The following is a 19,397-nucleotide window of genomic DNA, read 5'->3' as shown; positions in this document are numbered from 1 at the left end:
GTCAAACGCCCCCGTAATATCCAAGAAGGCACAAATTGCTGTTTCTTTGCTATCCAGACTTGTCTGTATTAGCTCCGTTATTTGGTACAGAGCAGTTTCTGTGGATCTGCCGTTCTATATGCATGCTGATTATCATGCAGTGGTTTAACCTTTAGATGATTTTCTCAATGGTTTGTCAACTGCTTTCTCCAGCGTTTTTAGAACGATGTGAGACTAATAGGCTTAAATGACTTGGGATTTGTCCAGTCAGTTTTGCCTATTTTGGGTATGAAGATTACTTTTGCTCTTCTCCATATGGTTGGTATATATCCCATAGCTAGACTTCCACTTCTTGTAATCCTTAGTAGATGGTGAGTAGCTGTTTGCTGACCCTCCTTTAGAAGGGCAGGAAAGATCCCATCCACTCCTGCTGCTTTATAGGGCTGGAAGGTGTCGATCGCCCATTTTAGCTTTTGTTCTGTTATTACAAGCTTGGCCACTTCCCAATCCTCCCTACAAGGATTGTGAGGTTCAGTGGAACCACATAGTATCAATGGGTATGTTACTTGGAAAGTGTGTATAAAGTAGGAGATTTTCTCTCTCTTCCTCTCCCTCCGTGTAGCTTCCGTCAGATTTCTTAAGTGCCATGATGGGGATAGATCCGCTCTTGGCCATAGCTTTATGTAATCTAGCTGCATCAGGAGTAGAAGTGATGTTTTCTCAAAAGGATCTAAAGTCAGATTGCTTTGCCCTTCTTATCTCCTTCTTATACTCTGTTAATTTCTCGCTGTAGAGCTGCCATTCGCCACTGGATTTAGCTCTATTAAAGAGCAGTCGGACCTCCGATCTAAGTTTGACCAACTTCTTGTTCCTGGGCTGTGCATGTGCCTTTACTTTCGGGGCAGCTAGATTCATATGCATCCAATATTGCACCATTGACTTCCCTTGCGTACAGTTCTAGATGCAGATGGTTTCTAGCCCTACTTGCATCTATACGGTTTAGGTTGTCTACGAGGTTGGTGTTATACATGTCCCAGTCTGTTTTTCTTGGATTCCTTCGAGTTTCTGTTTGGGGTGTGGTTCCTCCTAATTTGAACTCGGTGATTCTGTGATCTGATAGGGAGGGTTCCGTTGAGACCCTCATTGTTTCACGTAACTGATTACACCAGCACTCCCGATTGTTAAATACTTCTGCCCGCGTTTTTGTCGCAAACGTGGGGCTGTTCCCTATATTGAGAACTTCAAGATTGCATGTTAAGAGGAATTCAAGTAAACGCTTACCTCTAGTGTTAGTGTTGGTGCTTCCCCATACCTCACTGTGCGTATTGGAGTCACATCACAATAGCAGAGGTAGTCGCCGTTGGTTGCAGAATCGCACGAGCTCCAGTACCTCCGGAGGCGGTGCCTCCCAGTCACCCGGAAAGTAAGCATTGGCAATCACGATGTTTTTACTGCAATCCTAGATATTAAGCTGAACCATGATAGGAACAAGATTCGGGTTGTAAATTCTGAAACACATGTGTAGTTAATGTCCTTTCTTATAAGAATACAGACTCGGGGAAATTCCTGCCTGTTATCTTATATTACCTTTGAATTTTCCAGACAAACCTCTAATCTGTCCCTGATACACCCAGGGTTCCTGGGCTAGTACCATTACATAATGATTTTTCTCAAAGAGTCTTGTTATTGTGGCGGAAGACCCTTTTGCATGGTGCAGGTTTATTTGGGATATCCCATGCATGGGGGGGGAGGAAGAAAGGATAAGTTTGGGGTGGGAAGAGGGTCTGGGGTAGGACTTTGGACCTGGTTTGGGTTACTGGGGTGTGTGAGGATTCTCCCGATGTAGAGGGCCAGGGGCATTCTCATCTTCCTCTGACAACGGAAGTTCCTCCTCCGTGAAGTGGCCATCAACCTTCTCCATTTACCCTTCACGGTTGGGTTTGGCCCTCCGTGCCTTCACAGTCGAGGAGCTAGTCTTCGGCTGAGGTTCATGTGAGGTAGAGGCTGGAGGATATGTCTCCATTTTCACCACCTCTTTAACTTAGTCTCTTCTTAGACCTGATACCGGTGTTGTCCCAGATCTATAGTAAAGAGTGTATCCCTCTTTCTCTATTGCCTCCCTTGGATTTGAGGTCAAAGATTCTATTGGCGAGGACTTGGCCGTGGCCCTCCTCCCTCGAGTTGATTCGCCAACGACGTCCTTACATCGGAGTTCTGACCCTGGATAAAGGTTCAGCAGGTAGGTGGTGTTTCCCTTGCTCCTCGGCAAATAGACCGTGATGGTCGCCTCCTTTGGGATGTTTTCTCCCTTCAGAGCAACCAGTCCCGGCCCCTGCCAATTCTTAATTTTAGGTGCCGTTTCTATCAGCCAATCCGCCGATTCTGGAGATACACAGTCTATGAGGAGCATGCCCACCCGAAATTGTATCCCCGCAAATCGCATTTGACCCATATTTTGTCCGTCGTTGTGTTGCTCTCCAATCGCCACTACTTCGTCCAGTATCGCCTCTTCTAGAGCCGTTTGCTGGTCGGTGGTCAGTATAACCTCTGGGTAATCCTTTGGTAGCACTGCCATTTTCACTTGTCCAGCAATAGAGGCAAAGCTGGTGATATGTCCCTGATTGCCTCTCGGTGTTGGACGGCTTTTTTCCATCCTGGCTTTTTCTCTTCTTGCCGGAGCAGAGGTGGAAGGTTTTCGTTCCCTCTTTTGCCCTTTGGTGAAGATGCGCCGGCCTGTTTCTTGGTTCCTTTGCCCTCCCCTCTATGGAGGAGTACTTTCTCATTTGCTTCCTCTGGAGCAAGTCATTCGTGGAGCAGTCGGAGGTATCCCCGTGCTTCTGCTCCGCTAAGACCCACTCTCAGCGGATCGTCCACCCCGCCTGGTTGACCCAGGCCAGGTAGACTAAACGGTCTGTGTCGCCTGTTGGGTTTAGAGGTAAGCTTCCGACCCTTGCTAAAGGAGGTGGTAGCTTGAGTATCACTAGCGCAGGACGGTCCCGCGCAAGTGTCAGACACCTCTCCTGTAGTTCTCTTTGGGTTTGGCCCCCTGGAACTTTCATTGTTCCTGTTCCCAGTGTCACTAGGGGGTTTCCCCACACAGCTTCTCCGGTGGTGTTGGTGTTTTTATTACTGCTCATAGTGTTCCCACGAGTCGCTAGGGAAAGTCAGTCCACTTCTACAAGAGCCCGCATGTAGAAGTAAGGGGTTAATACAATGGGGTGCCCCTGATGCCCCAAGGTTGAGACCAGTAATGGCTAGTCCCCTATCTAGCCACGCATCCCTTTGACCTGGTCCCGCCATAGGATTTAGGTTTTTGGTGGGGTTGTCTTCTCTTGGTCCAGGCGGTTAAGCCAAGGCCCTCCCACACCTTCTACCCGCGAGACTTGACGACAGACAGTAGAAGGTGCCTGGTTTAAATGTCTTGGTGCAATTCCCTGGCCACTACAGCCAGAGACAAGACAATGAGTGAGATGCTTCTTGGACCGAGCCAAAGTGCTAGAGGAGATTCTGCCAGCACCTGACAAGGAGCTTCCCCACCAACGACAAGGTCTTGCATCTCCTAGGGGAAGACTATATTAGTTAAAAACTAAGAAACTCATATCAAATTTAAGTTTTGCGATACTTTTTATCGTTGACTTATACTTTTTACAAAATCTGAACACATTTTAAAAGAAAAAAAGTTTTTGATAATATTTGTGTAGATTGACTACAAGTTGTATAACATAAATTTCTACGACCGGTCTACCTAGTGGTCTGCAACATCGCCTTGTGGTGCAAACGTGGGCCTGTTAATCTGTGGCGTGACGCCAAGAAAAACAGAAGCATGGCTGGAATTTAGTAATTAAAAAGTCTTTTTAGATACAGTAGTAGGTATTAAAAGTTTTGTGTTTAAATGGGCTTTGCCTTTAACAGTTAAAATTATATCGTAAATTGTAACTTTCCGTAAATTCTTTATCTGTCATTAATCATGAATACAATAGCATTATTATTATTGATAATGTTTTATTTAATTTTAACATTACTACTTTTTCAGTGAATCTTTAAATCTGTTGTTTTTTGTTAAGTTCGTTATTTAAACATATGTATGTAATACACTCATATTAACACTAATCATATTTTTACGTTTTTATTCATCATTTTCAATGCCCCCCCGGTTGCATCTTTGTAAAGGACTGTGAATTTTTTGAAAATGTCCACTACCTCAAGTCGGACAGTGATTCTTGGTTTTGGTTATAAAGGGAACATATAAATTGTTCAATTTTAGAAAAAAACTGATTCTTTAATCTCTTCGGTTTCACCCAAAGATGTGAAGTTTTTCAGAGTGGCTCAGCTGTCGGCTACTGGAATTGTTTCCAAAATGTGGTTTTGAGTATCCTCTTAAGAACCCGTTACATCACCATAGACAATGCATGCAAACCAGGAAGCGCTGCAGCTTTTAGAGAACCTAGTTTATTGTAGATGGCCTGCAGTAGGAAGCTCGAGGAGTTTGAACCTGTTTGCTGAGGCGGATCATATCCAGGAGAAAAATCTTATTTTAGTTGCCCCCTTACCAGACGCTTGTATTACATGAAATAACATTATTGGCGCATCCACCTCTTCATTGGCTGCTTTTTAAAAATGGCATGTCCCCGGGGTTTTTTGTTGGTAAGCTTAATCTCTGATCTATATGAACAAACTACTGTGACTTGAATGGAAGTGTTTTCCCACTTTAGTTTTTTTAGAAGTATGGTAAAGCTTATCTTTTATAGTTGTATGCGATAATATTGTTTTTTGTTAAGGTTTTTTACACTAGTTCTGTCATGGACATTGTATTTTACTGGATCTACACCCTTTTGTCTTCTAGTCCGTTCAAAAGACTTCAAGGAATTTTCATTGTAGGAACCAAAAACTACATGAATTTCATTAAACATTCCATACTTGAAAAAAATTCTGGTTACAAATGCGTCTGCAAAATTTGAAAGAAATTTCATATTGTTTAAGGATATCATTTGGACTTCTGCCATTCCGTCTATGATTGCAACAGAAGATGTTAAATTTAAGACATCACACACATAATCCAGAAGGTGTTTCTATATCATCTTCTATAATTTCGGCCAAATGGGACATTACTTTTTGCAGAACACTTAATTAATGATCCATCAGAATAAAATAGACAACGAGGAAGAGCAGATAACTCATAGGTTCCGATTATACTTTTTAAATCAACATCGTCCCGACTACGACAGACAAGGACACATCTAGTAAAAATATTTTGATGCTTGTCTGTAATTCTGACCATTTGGTATTGACTTTAACTTTTTCATAGAACACTACATAGTTTCAATTTTACTGTCTTTACCGGATCCCAAAAACCAGCCTCATTTGTTTTAATTCTGCTCTTAAAAAATATATCAGCCTCGGTCTTTCCTATCTCGGGCATATCTTGAACGTCATGACGAACGTCCTCACTAGCTATGCGATTGGTAATTAATCAAATTGTTATCTTCGCACTGGAAAGGATTGACGTAGTTCTCAAAAGTTTCTTTCGTTGATTTAGATGACACTTGCCTTTCAGAGGTGGATTTATTATATTACTGGTGCCTTTCCTTATTGTATCGGAAAGAGTGCCTATAACCATGTCATATATTTGATTAAGATGTGGAGCACATAAAAAGTACTTGACCAATGCCTCAGGATTAAGCGTAATTCCAGTATGTCCTCCAGAAACTGTTAGTTTCCGATTTTCTTGTTCTAAAGCTTCATCAGCACCTAGAGAACAAAATCCGTTCCCGTATTTATACCATTAAAGGCCAGAAGATAGGTATTCCCAAGTAACAGGATCTTCTTTTTTACTGACACTGATTTCTGCAAGATGGTGACATATCATGGATGCGTAATTCCTTAAGTCAAGTGCAAAGAAATATTTTTGAAACTCGTTTAAGGTAGCAAGTCGTAGCTCCCAATTCCTACTTCGCACAGCACTTATAAATGAGAGCATTGTGAGAGCCGTATTTAAGTACTGAACTGCAAAGGTAAAAGTTGAGTTGTTCTCAGAAATATAAGCATTGCATTTAGAATATTTCTCGTATAAACTTGATTCATCAACACATTAGATTTTCAAAATTATCCAACAAAAACTTGTCATATGTAAAAATTTTAAAACAATTATCCAACTTAATTTGTCATATGTAATTTTTAATGTGTACTTTACAAAATATTACTACCAATTACTACTCTTCAATATATTCGAAAAAAAAAAAAAAAAATTTGTTTTTAATAAAATCAGAAATACCCACTTCAAAAGACGAGCAGTGTATGTTCTCATCTGGTTTTTTAAAAATTGATCTCATATTTAGAATTTTTAGAAGCCTGAAGTTATGAAACACGACACCAATATCAATATTTTACGTCTATAACAACTTTTTCGAAATTGGACCCCGCCTAACTAGGGGAGGGGGTATTTCTTCGCTCTGACATGGATGCGGGGCTGGTACCAAAAAAATCGTCGTCACAGATGATACTTCCCATTTTGGTATCTCACATTGCCTCTTTGAAATTGCAAGCGATCTATGTATTTTGACAAATTGGCCCTTGACTAATATATGATGAGTTGAAGGCTGTAGACGAGCTATAACTCAAAAAATTATGAAATATAAATTTGGGAACTTTTTTTAATTCATTATATTTTTTTCTACAAAAAAAATATGTTTCTGTTGAAACTTTGGCATAAAATGGTATCAAATTTATGATTTCAGTCTAATGTTGAAAATTTAATAACTAATTTCTAACTATCTTGTCAATATGGTTTATTTTTGTCAATGGTGACATGTATTGTTTATTTATATTCTAAATATCTTGAAAACCATTACTCCTAGTGTATGATTTTTTTTAAGAGATTTTTTTTTACCTAAAGAACGGCGAAAATGTATATTTTTTCACTAATTAGTTTTCTACAGCTACGGATGAGAAGTTACTACTCTTCAAACCAGTTAAAAATATGTAGGTGGCGCCGCCTACAAGTAGGAGCCATATTGGCATGGAAATAAAATTTCCCATGTCAAAAAACAATCAGACACCAATATTCATAGAAATATCGACGTGAGTTTAGATAATATTTGGAAAATATCGAAATAAAAATGATTCTTCTACATCCTGTATCTTCGAAACGAAGCATTTTAGAACATACATTTATAGGAACTTTTATTCTTATATGTAGAATGTGCTGGCCGAAGTTTGCCGAATACAATTCAGTCTACCCTGGAGAACGATAATAATTTTAGTATTTCATGTTCTTTTTATATAAAAAACTAAAATGGCTATTTTAAGCGATATTTTTAATTATTTAAATTGATATTTTTCCTCACATAAGCTGACTTTTTCAGTATCTCAAGAGCTACTTGACTCCTATCACTAACTTTTCATATAAATAGCCGTAGAAAATAAATCTTAATTTGTTGTTTCAGTATTCTCAAAACAATGAAAGGTGTTGTGTTGGTTAGTTTTTTTGTAGTTGCCGTCAGTGCCCACTCTTTGCTTGAGCAGGATGGGATCAAATTCCAGTCTTTCAAGGTAAGGCTATTTCAATAAAAAATATAAATATAAAAAATAACTATTCCCGGAAATAGGTGTCCAAAGCCGTGAGCAGTCTTGAGCATGCCTGTGCATTCGCAACATCTGAAATTATGCGTAATAGCTAGTGTTTCCGCAACCGGAGTTGTTTTTCAGAACCAGGAATTTCCGTATCGCTTTTAGGAACCGGGATTTCCCGTTTTTTTCGGTACTTTCGGTATTAACTAATTTTTGTTCAATGATGGTGCAGTTCATTAATTAGAATGCAAGGGGTGCTTTTTCAAATTAAAATCGATAAAAAATATTGAGATTTTTAATAAAAGTTATATCAAATTATTGTAAAATACACAAGCAAAGAAAAAATTATAGGTAACTTAAAATTCACATCAAACAAAATAAACCAAATATCTATTAAAATATAACATAAAATTTAACTCATACATTGAACAACATTATGACATAAATGACATTATATCAAACTTCAAAATTAACAAGTACTACCTGATGATAACAATTACTTAGTAAGGTAAAACCAAAAAGCTTCAAACTTTGTGTATGATTATTTTTAAATTTGTTTTAAATTTTTACTTATAGTATGTTAATTCATGTTATGTTCTTTAAAATCGAAGAAGCGATTGCCATATATTACTAATCTCTACAGATGTATGACCAATACATTTATTTTTATTAGATTGTATTAAAAACCCTCTTTAATTTTTCTTTTAGAGGCTATCGCTTCTTTCACTGTAATTTTTGCGTTGTTACAATCTACTCTGTGTACCCTGTGTCCCTGGGACTGGATAAAGTGCTGACAAATTTTAGATTTGTGAAAATCACCCTTTCTTAAATCGCCTTTATATTCTTCAATTCGAACATTTAAGGGTCTAGATCTTTCACCATTATAAAATTTACCACATTCACATGGTATTTTGTATATTAGATTTATTGTTTACTGTCCAGTGTTCATTGGTTTAGTGTCGGTTAAAATTGATATAAATGTATTTTGTATTTTAAAAGATGTCCGTTGTCATATTGTTTTCCTATCCTTCTTATTTTTTCCGAAACGCCTTGTACGTTGTATTAAACCAAAACAGAGATATATTTAAATTTAATATCAAACCACAGTATATGTGTAACAAAAGATGTTATAAAAAGTTAAATATATATATATATATATATATATATATATATATATATATATATATATATATATATATATATATATATATATATATATATATATATATATATATATATATATTGTGATATTAAATTTAAATATATCTCTGTTTTGGTTTAATACAACGTACAAGGCGTTTCGGAAAAAATAAGAAGGATAGGAAAACAATATGACAACGGACATCTTTAAAATACAAAATACATTTATATCAATTTTGTTTTTTTGAATACGTTAAAATATATATATATATATATATATATATATATATATATATATATATATATATATATATATATATATATATATATATATATATTTTAACTTTTTATAACATCTTTTGTTACACATATACTGTGGTTTGATATTAAATTTAAATATATCTCTGTTTTGGTTTACTGCAGACATCTAAAATTAGTTTATTTTGAAATTTTAACACTGAAACATCAGGAAATGGTAAACGATTATCTCTCTCTACTTCCAACGTACATTTTATGGTTTGTTCGCGAGAATTTATATAATTCTATGTAAAAAATGTCTCTTTCAGAAACGTTATGTTGCCATATTGCAAAAATATCATCAACATACTGCAGCCATATTACAGGCTTTTTTGAAAATATATTTATTGTATTATTTTCAAAATCTTCAATAAAAATATTAATAAAATAACATATTTAAAATTCAATAATTGCTAATAAAAATTATAGGAACTTCAAAACTAGTAATAAAGTTTAATTAATAAATATTTAAAAATTTAAAGTATGACTAATTTGTACGCATAGTTGGAGCATGGCAAAACCTACCAAAATCCAGCCGAGGAAACCGCTCGCTTTGCTATCTTCAGAGACAACCTTCGTTCTATTGAAAGACATAATGCTCGTTACGAACAAGGCCTTGAAACCTATACACAAGGTACATCCCTTTATATTCCAATTATTATAACTTATTACATAAAATCATTTCAAAATTATATTAACTTAAATATTTGTTTTAAACAGGTATCAACAAATTCGCTGACATGACCCACGCTGAATTTAAGGCCATGCTTAAACTGCAGTACCGCGGTAAACCTGCCATGAAATCCACCAAAAATTTCGAACTTCCCAAAGAAGCTACCGTACCCGACTCCATTGACTGGAGAGAGAAGAACGCCGTAACCGAAATCAAAAATCAGGGATTTTGTGGAGCATGCTGGGCTTTTGCCGTTGTAAGTACACTTAAAAAAAATTGGACTTGGCATATTTGAACTTCAAATTTTGAAGTGAAATTTCTTCTTACATCCGTCTGTCTGCTGTCCGTCTGAGGACTCCATTCGGGTATCTCCATCCATGTGCCGAGTTTGATTCCAATCGACCCATAATTAAGAAAAATCCTGATGATTTAGTCGATTTAGAGGCAACGGTTCGAAACGTCGAGGGCGTCATCCTGTAGCCCGTCCCCAATTATGCCGAAATCGACCCACATTTTTCTTCAATATCAAATCGTGAGTCCCACCCTGATGAAGATGTAAACGAAATGTCATATCCAACTTTGTAGGGTGGGAGGGTATGCACCGTCGCTCGCACAGCTTACCCACCAAATTTGATCGCGATCGGACGACTTCAACTTTTGACGTTCCTTACTTCAAAACTAACTGTCACAGTGACACGTGTCGTACGCGGTCAAGTTGACCTTGGTCCAATCTATCGACATACCAAATTTCATTTAAATTTTAATGGTACAATTTGGACTCTTCGAGCACCATCTACATTCAGAGTTTCAGCCCTCTAACTCACATATGGCCCGAGATACGACGCTCCAAGATCGTTACAACTTTTCCTCCCGCGTTTCGTGTGTCATGTCCTTGCAGGGTTGGCAAGTTTTGAATATAACGGTCGAAACCAATGCTTTTAACCAGGTTTTAACCGTCCTGGTCAAAACAATTTTGGACAGAGTGGACAAAACTGCACAGAGTGGACAAAATCACGTTGCATATATAAATATTTTAACAAAATAAAAATGTAAAACAGTAACAAAACAAGAAGGTAATTTAAAAACCACAAAACAAAAGTAAGAAGTAATTTAAAGTCTTAAAAGACCAACTTAGTTGTTTTCTTCATTACCACTATAATCGTTACAGTCTTCATAATGAGATTTAGAAGGTTTCGAAATTTTCAACATTCTGTACACTGACACCAACTCTTCGCATTTTTTCATGCCTTATAACTTATTTCTTAATTTTGACTGTATAAAGCTAAAGTTGGAAAATATTCTTCTATTCCATTTGAATTGATGTCTGAAGACACAGATATATTACCAAAAATTTGGTATCTATTGCCTTTTAGTTAGACTTTGGCGCATCTCCTTTATTCTTCTTTCCAAATTATTCAGCAGATAGCTGTTTAACCACCGCCCTGATCAAAACTAAGAAAAGGTGTTTTTTGCCAATCCTGCGGCCATGTCGGCACGTATGTCAAGGCTTACAATTTTTACTCCCATCGCGCGTCAAGAAGTTTCACTTCAAAAAAAAAAAATAGTTATTAATCGCGTTTAGTTAGCTCAGTTTCTTTAGTGAAAACAGATTTATATTAACCCTTAACCGACGTCGTGAGGTCTCTGAACCCCGTTCGTTGGGTCCTAAATATGATTTAATGTTTTTAACCATTTTCTCCCCCGTCATTTTTTATTTACCCCGTACAGCACCTTCCTGTTATGGAGTAATCTATCATATCTCAAAAGAGCGTCACTTAAATTAATGCAGCGACAATCCAACTGTCATCCTCGGGTCCAAAAGACCGCATGACGTAGTTATTGTAACGTTTTTCCATATTTTGATAGCATCGTCAAAACGTCTTTAAAGAACTATAGGATAATGAGGAAAATACTAATTTTTAATAGTCAAGACGGAGGTAGACTCTGCAAAAATATAGAACAAAAGCACTGCGAGCGCTCATAGATACTGAAGCTTCGGAAGGAAGATGATAAATCAATCCGAATGAAGGTTGATTCTCACTATTCCTTCCATATCAGCTCACTTCCGTTTTCACAATCCACACACTGTCCGTTCCGTTTCCCTTCCATTCCATAGCCTTTCATTCCATACATTTTTTTTACCGGACGGATTGAAGCCTATCGGAAACAGCGTTGTCAAGTTCTTACATTTGTACCAGCTCTGTTAAAATTTTGCTGATATTTATTTATTCTTTAGCCTCTTAATTAAATATAATATTACCTTTTTTAAAAGATACAAATCTTTAAAATAAAAGTTTCGTAATGATATAAATTGTACAATAAAAAGTATGGAACTGATACGGTAGAACGGCAGCTTACGTCTAGCTTACAGTGTTACTTATATAACAGTGGATTTGCCATTAAATTTCCATTTCAAAATACCATAATGTCATATACTATACCCAGTGGTTTTTGGAATATAACCGTTTTTATACTAAATTTACTGCTTATACAAAGCCCTCTCAAAATTATTGTAAATTCGAAGAATTTTAATTTTTTTTTAAGTACTGTTATAATAGAATATTCTTTAAAATTCAGTCTTTCAAAATTTGCCATCTTGTTTGATATATACCGGGTGCGTCTCAAAAGTGGCTCACCCCTATAACCTTTATATGTTTTCAGATAAAAAATCGAGATTTGGTATGTTAGTATATAACATAAAATAGGATTGATTGACGTATTCAATTGTTTTCGGTCACTTCCTGTTTCACCGGAAATGACTACAACTTTTGATTTTTAAACTACACCCTCGGTATGTTGTTACTTAATTCGCTAGAAAATCACACCTTGAATAGAATGACATATCATATGTCAACTTTTGACATTTTCGAAAATGGTTTATTTAAAATAGCAACATGCGATTCATAAAGACAATTTGACCCCAAATAACAAGTGTGCTGTACCAAATTATTCGTAAAAAATTGCTTTTTTGAATATGCTAATGAGCCACCCTCGTTCCATTTGAAAACATTGAGATATGATTAAAAATACGATTTGGACATGTTTTAATCGACCAGGACAAGACACTAAAAACGTTAGACGATCAAATCTATTTTTCCAAGGCATCTTGATTAAAAATTATTTTTTCAACACAGCCATGGCACTCTAGATTGAAATTTAAAATACAATTTTGTTTTAAGCGAAAATGTCAAAAGTTGACATGATATGACATTCTAGCCAGAGTGTCATTTTCTATCGAATAAAGTAAAAAAATACCGAGGGTGCCTTTTAGAAATCAAAAGTTGTAGTCATTTCCGTTGAAACAGGAAGTGGCCGTAAACAATTGAATACGTCAATCAATCCTAATTTATGTCATATACAAACACACCAAATTTCGTTTTTTTTATATGAAAAAATAAAATAGTTATAGGGTGAGCCACTTTTGAGACGCACCCGGTATAGGGTGAGTCAAAACTAAATGTATTTTTCTCCACTATTTTCAATAAAATACCTTGTATTTTAAGAAATGTCTATACTTTGTATTTTGTATCACATTCGAACATTTTGTATCGTATATCAACTTTGTATTTTGAACTCATTCGAACGAGTTTTGTTTAATCTTTTTTGTTTTATTCTAAGCTGAAAATATATGTTGTCTCATATATTTGTAGGAAATTCAATTCTCTACAAAAAAAATATCTAACAATTTTTTGTAAACCTCACCGTTCGAAAGTTATTAAAGGCTCTTCTTCTTAAAATGCCGTGCAGATTCCTGGTGTACATCTTTTTCTTCCTCATCAGATTGGAAAGATCCTCATTGGAAGTCCTGTATGCCTGTCCAATGACGACTATTTCTCAGCCAGGATAGCTTCCTTCGGCCTATTCCCCTTTTGCCCCCTCGATTTTACCCTGGAGAATTAGACGCTAAAAGTGATAGCGTTCTCCACGTAGTATATGTGTCCCAAATAGGCTATTTTCCTCTTCTTGATGATTTCGAAGAGTTCACGTTCTTCTAGACCAGCTCTTCTGAGAATGTCTTCATTCCTCATCAATTAAAGGTTTATTCAAATCAATATTAAGGTAATCAAAACAATCAAATAATTTATTTGACGAAAAATTGTTATTATTAGCTATTCCACGCTAGTTTATATGTGCAGAATTATTGCACAAGTAAATCAAAAATATCAATAACTCACAGCCATCTTATCTAAAAGCTACAGAAATTCATTTTCAGTGCCGTTTCTTAAGATGACACGATTGAACGCAAAATTATATGGTTAAATTAAATTAAATAAAATAATAATACTCTTTTAAACTAGGTTTATTTATGTTAAAAAATTAATAACCCCAACTAGCATTGTACAACTGATTTACTTAAATATTAATACATTTAAGTGGCTCCGGGCAGTAATCCGGGCGCCTGGATAATCCGGGTGCTTGCCGAAAGTGTCCGGACTACTGAAGTTATACTGTACTTATGTTTACACACTTCTAAAATTCAATAAAATTTCAGACAGGAACAACCGAAGGTGCCTATGCCATCAAGACAGGAAACCTTACCTCCCTTTCTGAACAACAACTCATTGACTGCGCCCTTGAAATGAATATAGGTTGCCAAGGTGGGCAGTTGGAAGAAAACTTTCCCTACATTGAGGAATATGGTCTTGAATCCGAAGCAGATTATCCATTCGAAGGTATATACAGGCCCTGAACCGAATTATAACCTAGAAACCTCCTCATTATACAGGGTGGTCCAAACTGTATTCATTATATAAGTAGAAAAGTTCCTATAAATGTATGTCCTAAAATGCTTAGTTTCATACAGGATGTGGAAGTTTTATTTTTATTTCGATTTTTCAAACTGAACATTGAATACGAAAAATCAAATGCAATAAAATAATATAAAATTGTTAATATAAATATAATATAATATAAACAATGAAATCATTTTCCCGGAAGATGGATTGGCAATGGTAGAGCAGTATAATGTCCAGCGAGTTTCCTGGACCTATCGCCAAGGGGCTACCTTATTTGACGTCATTTGTAAAAAAGTTAAATTAATTCATCTCAACATTTACCATAAAGAGTACAAAATGCATTCGGAAGTGTAAGAAGAAAGTTCAAAGAGCTATAAATAAAATTGAGCGAAAAATAAATTTGTTCAATAGGGAGAGTGGTAATTCTTTCGAACATGTAGAACATTAGAAACTAGTTTGTAGAAGTTGATTTATTTATAATAACTACGATTAATATTATGTATATCATTAGATCGCACACTGAGATTCACAATAAAAAAGTTAAAAATAATATCTTTAAATTTCTGACCTGGATATTATTTATTTGAATCTTCCAATGGGCTCGATTTTTCTTATTCAATGTTAGTTAGCGCTAAGCATTATTGTTGCGATGAATATATTAAGATTAAATAATTTAAGAAACTAGAGTCGGACTTATTATTTTAAATAATAATTAAATAGTTTTGTTGCTGTAAAGGTATCCAAAACAAAAAAGTATAAAGTGTGGCATATCATTGTATTCAGGAGACCGAGTTCTTTCAAAACCTGAAATAAAAAATGCAGGTCCGTATTTAAAAAAAATTAATTGGCCTCTGTGTCTCACAAATTATCAGCTAATTTGAAAATTTAAAAATACTGTCGGAATGCCCTAGTAAAGTGGCTATGAGAATGTACAATTAGTTTTTTGATTTTCTAAAAAGTAACGACAGGAAAAAATAAAATTGATTTTCAAAAAAATCCGTTTTTTTCCGAAAAACTCAGCAATCCATGAAATTTTTAAATCTTTTTTGATGGCATCTTGGTGAACATCCATATACGCAACTTTTGTCCCAATTTAACCATGTTCGTATCTATTACGGTTACCGAGATACCAATGCTCGTACCTCGAATTTGTAGCACCCTTTATACTATTCATTTTTCCATAGCTGTAAAAAGTGCCTTATATCTATCAAAAATACTAGATAAAATAGTACTTTAACCGCAAGGGTAAATTAAATGATACTTTAACAGCGAGGATAGGCTAAAAACTCTATTTCTTCTCGCACGTTTTTTAATGCTTCCATTTTTGAAAATTTTTGTATTCCTCTTCATCAGTTATTCGAGATTTAAATGGAAGTAGGTAGTTTGGATATGGCGTTTGTCGCCTCAGCCTGAATATCTGTTGGTAATTTACTTATTTCGTTTTGAGCCATTCCTGGCTCCAATTCAATGAGCAATCGAGATGAAAGAGAATTAAAAAATATTGACTCAAAACTGACAACTAAAGAGACAGCTTTATTTATTTGTCGAATTACATAGAAACCAACGCCAACGTAATAAATTCCTTGAAATAATAATTTCTAAATATTTTTTAAAATGTATCTCGCTATGGAAAAAAATATTGTTTTATACACGACGATAAAATTGTATTACCTTCTTATAAAATACAATTTTATCGTCTTGTATAAAAAAATAACTATTAGTGATCAATTTATTAAAAAAAATATACTTTTTACTAACATCTACATGAGCCACACTAAAGAATATAAAAACCTCTGCAAAAGTACAAAAGAAATACTCAGATGTTTTAAGAACATGATGTGATGCATAACATTAAACTTAGACTAAAATAAAAATAATTTATAGGTACTGACGGCACTTGCAGATATGACTCTACTAAAGTTGTAACCTACGTTAGCTCTTATGTCGCCTTCAATGGTAGTGAAGACAAATTGAAAGAAGCTGTTGGTACTGCAGGTCCAGTAGCTGTTGGTATAGACGCTGATTACATCCAACTCTACGAAAGTGGTGAGTTTATACAGTGTGTCCCAATATTCCGTGGACACAGAACTACTACTTATTTTTTGAATCAAAATAAATAATTGCACACAATTTACTTCTATACAAAAATGCTTCGTTTGTCCGCTAGAGGGCATCAAAATAAAAGGATGGAGGACTACAGTGGCGGATACAGAGGAGGGCATAAGGGGCCCGCCCCCCCTAAAATCTGCAAACTGTGTTAAATATTAGATTTTTGGGTTAAAACTGGCGCCCTAAAAAGCATATTCTATTTTACTTTTTATTTGCCCCCCCCCTAAAATAAATTCCTGTATCCGCCCCTGGAGAACTATGTTTTGCTAAGTGGCTTTAACATTTGACTTTTACAAAAATCAAGACAAAGTACTGGAAGGGTGAAAACTACCCCCAGTCCTACCGACATACTTTCTTTTCGTAAAATGGTCCATCTAGTATTTACTACATTTTTTGTTTCTTGTAAAAAACGCCATATCGTAGTTTTTGAGAAAAAAAAATGGAGAATTTATTTTCAAAGCATACCTACAAAATACCTATACAAGGAGTCAATGGACATAGAAAAACTACGTATCTTTTGAATCAAAATAAATAATTGCTCATAATTTACATTTATACAAAAGTGCTTCGTTTGTCCTTAGAGGGCATGAAGAAAAAATAAACCTAGATAACTGGTACTATAAATAATCGCTTCATAATCTTCAGTAAATTTTGAATATCTTTTGTTAAAACCATTTTTCCCTATCTGCCAAAATAAAGTGGTGGGGAAGGTTAGATGTGTTTTATTTAAATATTAAAAACTCCGGATTGTATAAAGGGAATCCAACAAACGGGGGCTCGTTTAAAAGAGGGTTTCTTACTCTGTAGTATACCGTATAAACAATAATAATAAGCTTTAGGATGTAGACGCTAGGGGGCGCGATCTTACAATTTAACAAATATTGTGGGTTTTTTTTCATAAAAATTACATGCGATAGTACCTATATGAAATTTTAGCTGATGATAATGAGCAATAAAATCTTAAAAAGTCAGCGAAAACCGCATCTTGATATTCTCTTTCAAACCGAAGATATTAGGAAAATTATAATAAATACGAAAAAATAAGCCCTTAATTACCCTATTTTTATAACACGGTTTCAATAGCCCATAGTATTATTACCATTCTAATAAAAAATAAGATAGAAACGATTAGCTTATTCTAAAATAGACAATACACCAGAATGCCATAATACCAGATATATTAATATCAAATGATTAAGATCAGTGACAGTGAATATGAAACGACGCGACGCCTCACTGGAGTGATGGTAGGCTTTGGAAAAAATTGCTTTTGACGTAATAGTTAAACGTCAAAGTGTTATTATATTAACATTTTGATAGTCTTAGCAGCTTTTTTTATCTTTTGAAGAAAGGCATTTTTAGAAAAACAATCAAAAGTTGATATAACATTTTGATGTATAAACTATCCCTTTAAAAGCAACTTTTTTCCAGAGCCTGCCATGAATTCACTGAGGCGTCATTTCTGTCATTGATGTCTTAATTATTAGATATTAACACACTTAGTATTATAGTATTCTGGTACATTGTCGATTTTTTGAATAAAATAGTCTTTATCTTGTTTTTTTATTAGAATGGTCATAATCAAGAATCAAGAGGGCTACCGTATTAGAAAAATAAGGTAATTAAGGGCTTATTTTTTCGTATTTATTATAATTTTGCTAATAACTTTGGTTTGGTTAAGCTTGTATTGCTCTTTAGTATCAGCTAAAATTACATATACTATCGCATTTAACTTTTTTGAAAAAACGCGTAATGTTTGTTAAGTTGTAAGACAGCGCCCCCTAGCGTCTACGGTCAAAAACTTATTTTTATTGTTTATATTGTATAATATGATACGCTTTTTTAAACGAGCTCTCACTGGTTGGATTCCGATCATCCAGAGAGAGTCCGGAGTTATTAACATTTAAATAATAACAGATCTATCTTTCCCCCACCACTTTATTTTAGCAGATAAGCAAAAATGGTTCCAACAAAAAGATCCAAAATTTACTGAAGATTGTGGAACTGTTATTTATAATACACCTTATCTAGGCAAAACTTCGTAAAAATTCCATTTTCTTATTTTCAATAGCAGTTGCGCCCTCTAGCGACCGTGCTACAAACTTGAAGATAATTTCCGGCAATTTTTCATGGTCTTTTAAGCTATAAATATTTTTTTCCGCAAGTCCTACGACTAATACTTTTCGAGATACAGCCGAGAGCTATTCTTAGTGGGACACCCTGTAGATTATTTATTTTCCTAAATATTTTCATTATTTTTTATTAAGAGGTTATTCGTTTTCCAGGAATATTCAGCGACTCCGATTGTAACCCTAAAGCCTTAGACCATGCCGTCTTAGTTGTTGGATACGGAACTGAAAATGGTACTGACTACTGGCTCATCAAAAATTCATGGGGCGCTTCTTGGGGTGAATCTGGATATTTCAGATTCTTGCGTGGAGTTAACCAATGTGGCATTCAAGCCGATAACACATACCCCATCATATAAATTGTTTTTATATTTAACATATTTTGTAAATTTTGTACAAAATAAATTGTTAATCATTATGTGACATGCAATTAATAAATATTTTAATATTAGTTTTACGTCTTAATTTGTATTAAAAAACATTATTTACATATTACGAAAGACGGAAAAAAAAACAGTTAACGAGGAAGTAGTGGTTAACGCCATAAGTCAGGAAACATACTTTGAAAATTTGTATGATAACAACGAAAATAATGATGAATTAGAAATCGAGAACCCACCATCTCTATACGATCAAGAGGAAAACATTACACTAGAAGGATTACAAACAGCCATAAACAAATTGAAGAACAGAAAATCGCTAGGTATAGATAATATTCCAAATGAATTGCTTAAGTACGGAGGTCCAGAAATCGATAAAGAACTAACA

The 19,397-nt window shown here is 35.0% G+C and overlaps 1 protein-coding gene across 1 annotated transcript; it reads left to right on the top strand.

Moving 5' to 3' along the window:
* The first annotated feature begins 7,347 nt into the window (after positions 1-7,347).
* LOC115877395 (cathepsin L1-like) lies at positions 7,348-19,078 on the top strand. Its single transcript, XM_030893545.1, has 6 exons — positions 7,348-7,527; positions 9,487-9,616; positions 9,703-9,911; positions 14,148-14,328; positions 16,276-16,437; positions 18,786-19,078. Exons 1-6 carry the CDS (start codon positions 7,435-7,437, stop codon positions 18,986-18,988), a joined length of 978 nt encoding a protein of 325 aa, XP_030749405.1. The 5' UTR covers positions 7,348-7,434; the 3' UTR covers positions 18,989-19,078.
* Positions 19,079-19,397: the final 319 nt, after the last annotated feature.

The sequence above is a fragment of the Sitophilus oryzae genome, unplaced genomic scaffold, assembly GCF_002938485.1.
Source record: "Sitophilus oryzae breed Bouriz unplaced genomic scaffold, Soryzae_2.0 scaffold_1449_pilon_pilon, whole genome shotgun sequence".
Classification (NCBI taxonomy): Eukaryota; Metazoa; Arthropoda; class Insecta; order Coleoptera; family Curculionidae; genus Sitophilus; species Sitophilus oryzae.
The sequence above is the reverse complement of the archived record's forward strand: the minus strand, read 5'-3'. Positions and strand labels throughout refer to the sequence as shown.

Excerpts from the sequence above, each read along its gene's own strand:
- LOC115877395 (XM_030893545.1), top strand. The coding sequence starts at position 7,435 with ATGAAAGGTGTTGTGTTGGTTAGTTTTTTTGTAGTTGCCGTCAGTGCC. Across the intron at positions 7,528-9,486 it reads TCAAATTCCAGTCTTTCAAG|TTGGAGCATGGCAAAACCTA; the intron begins GTAAGGCTATTT and ends TTGTACGCATAG. Across the intron at positions 9,617-9,702 it reads CCTTGAAACCTATACACAAG|GTATCAACAAATTCGCTGAC; the intron begins GTACATCCCTTT and ends TGTTTTAAACAG.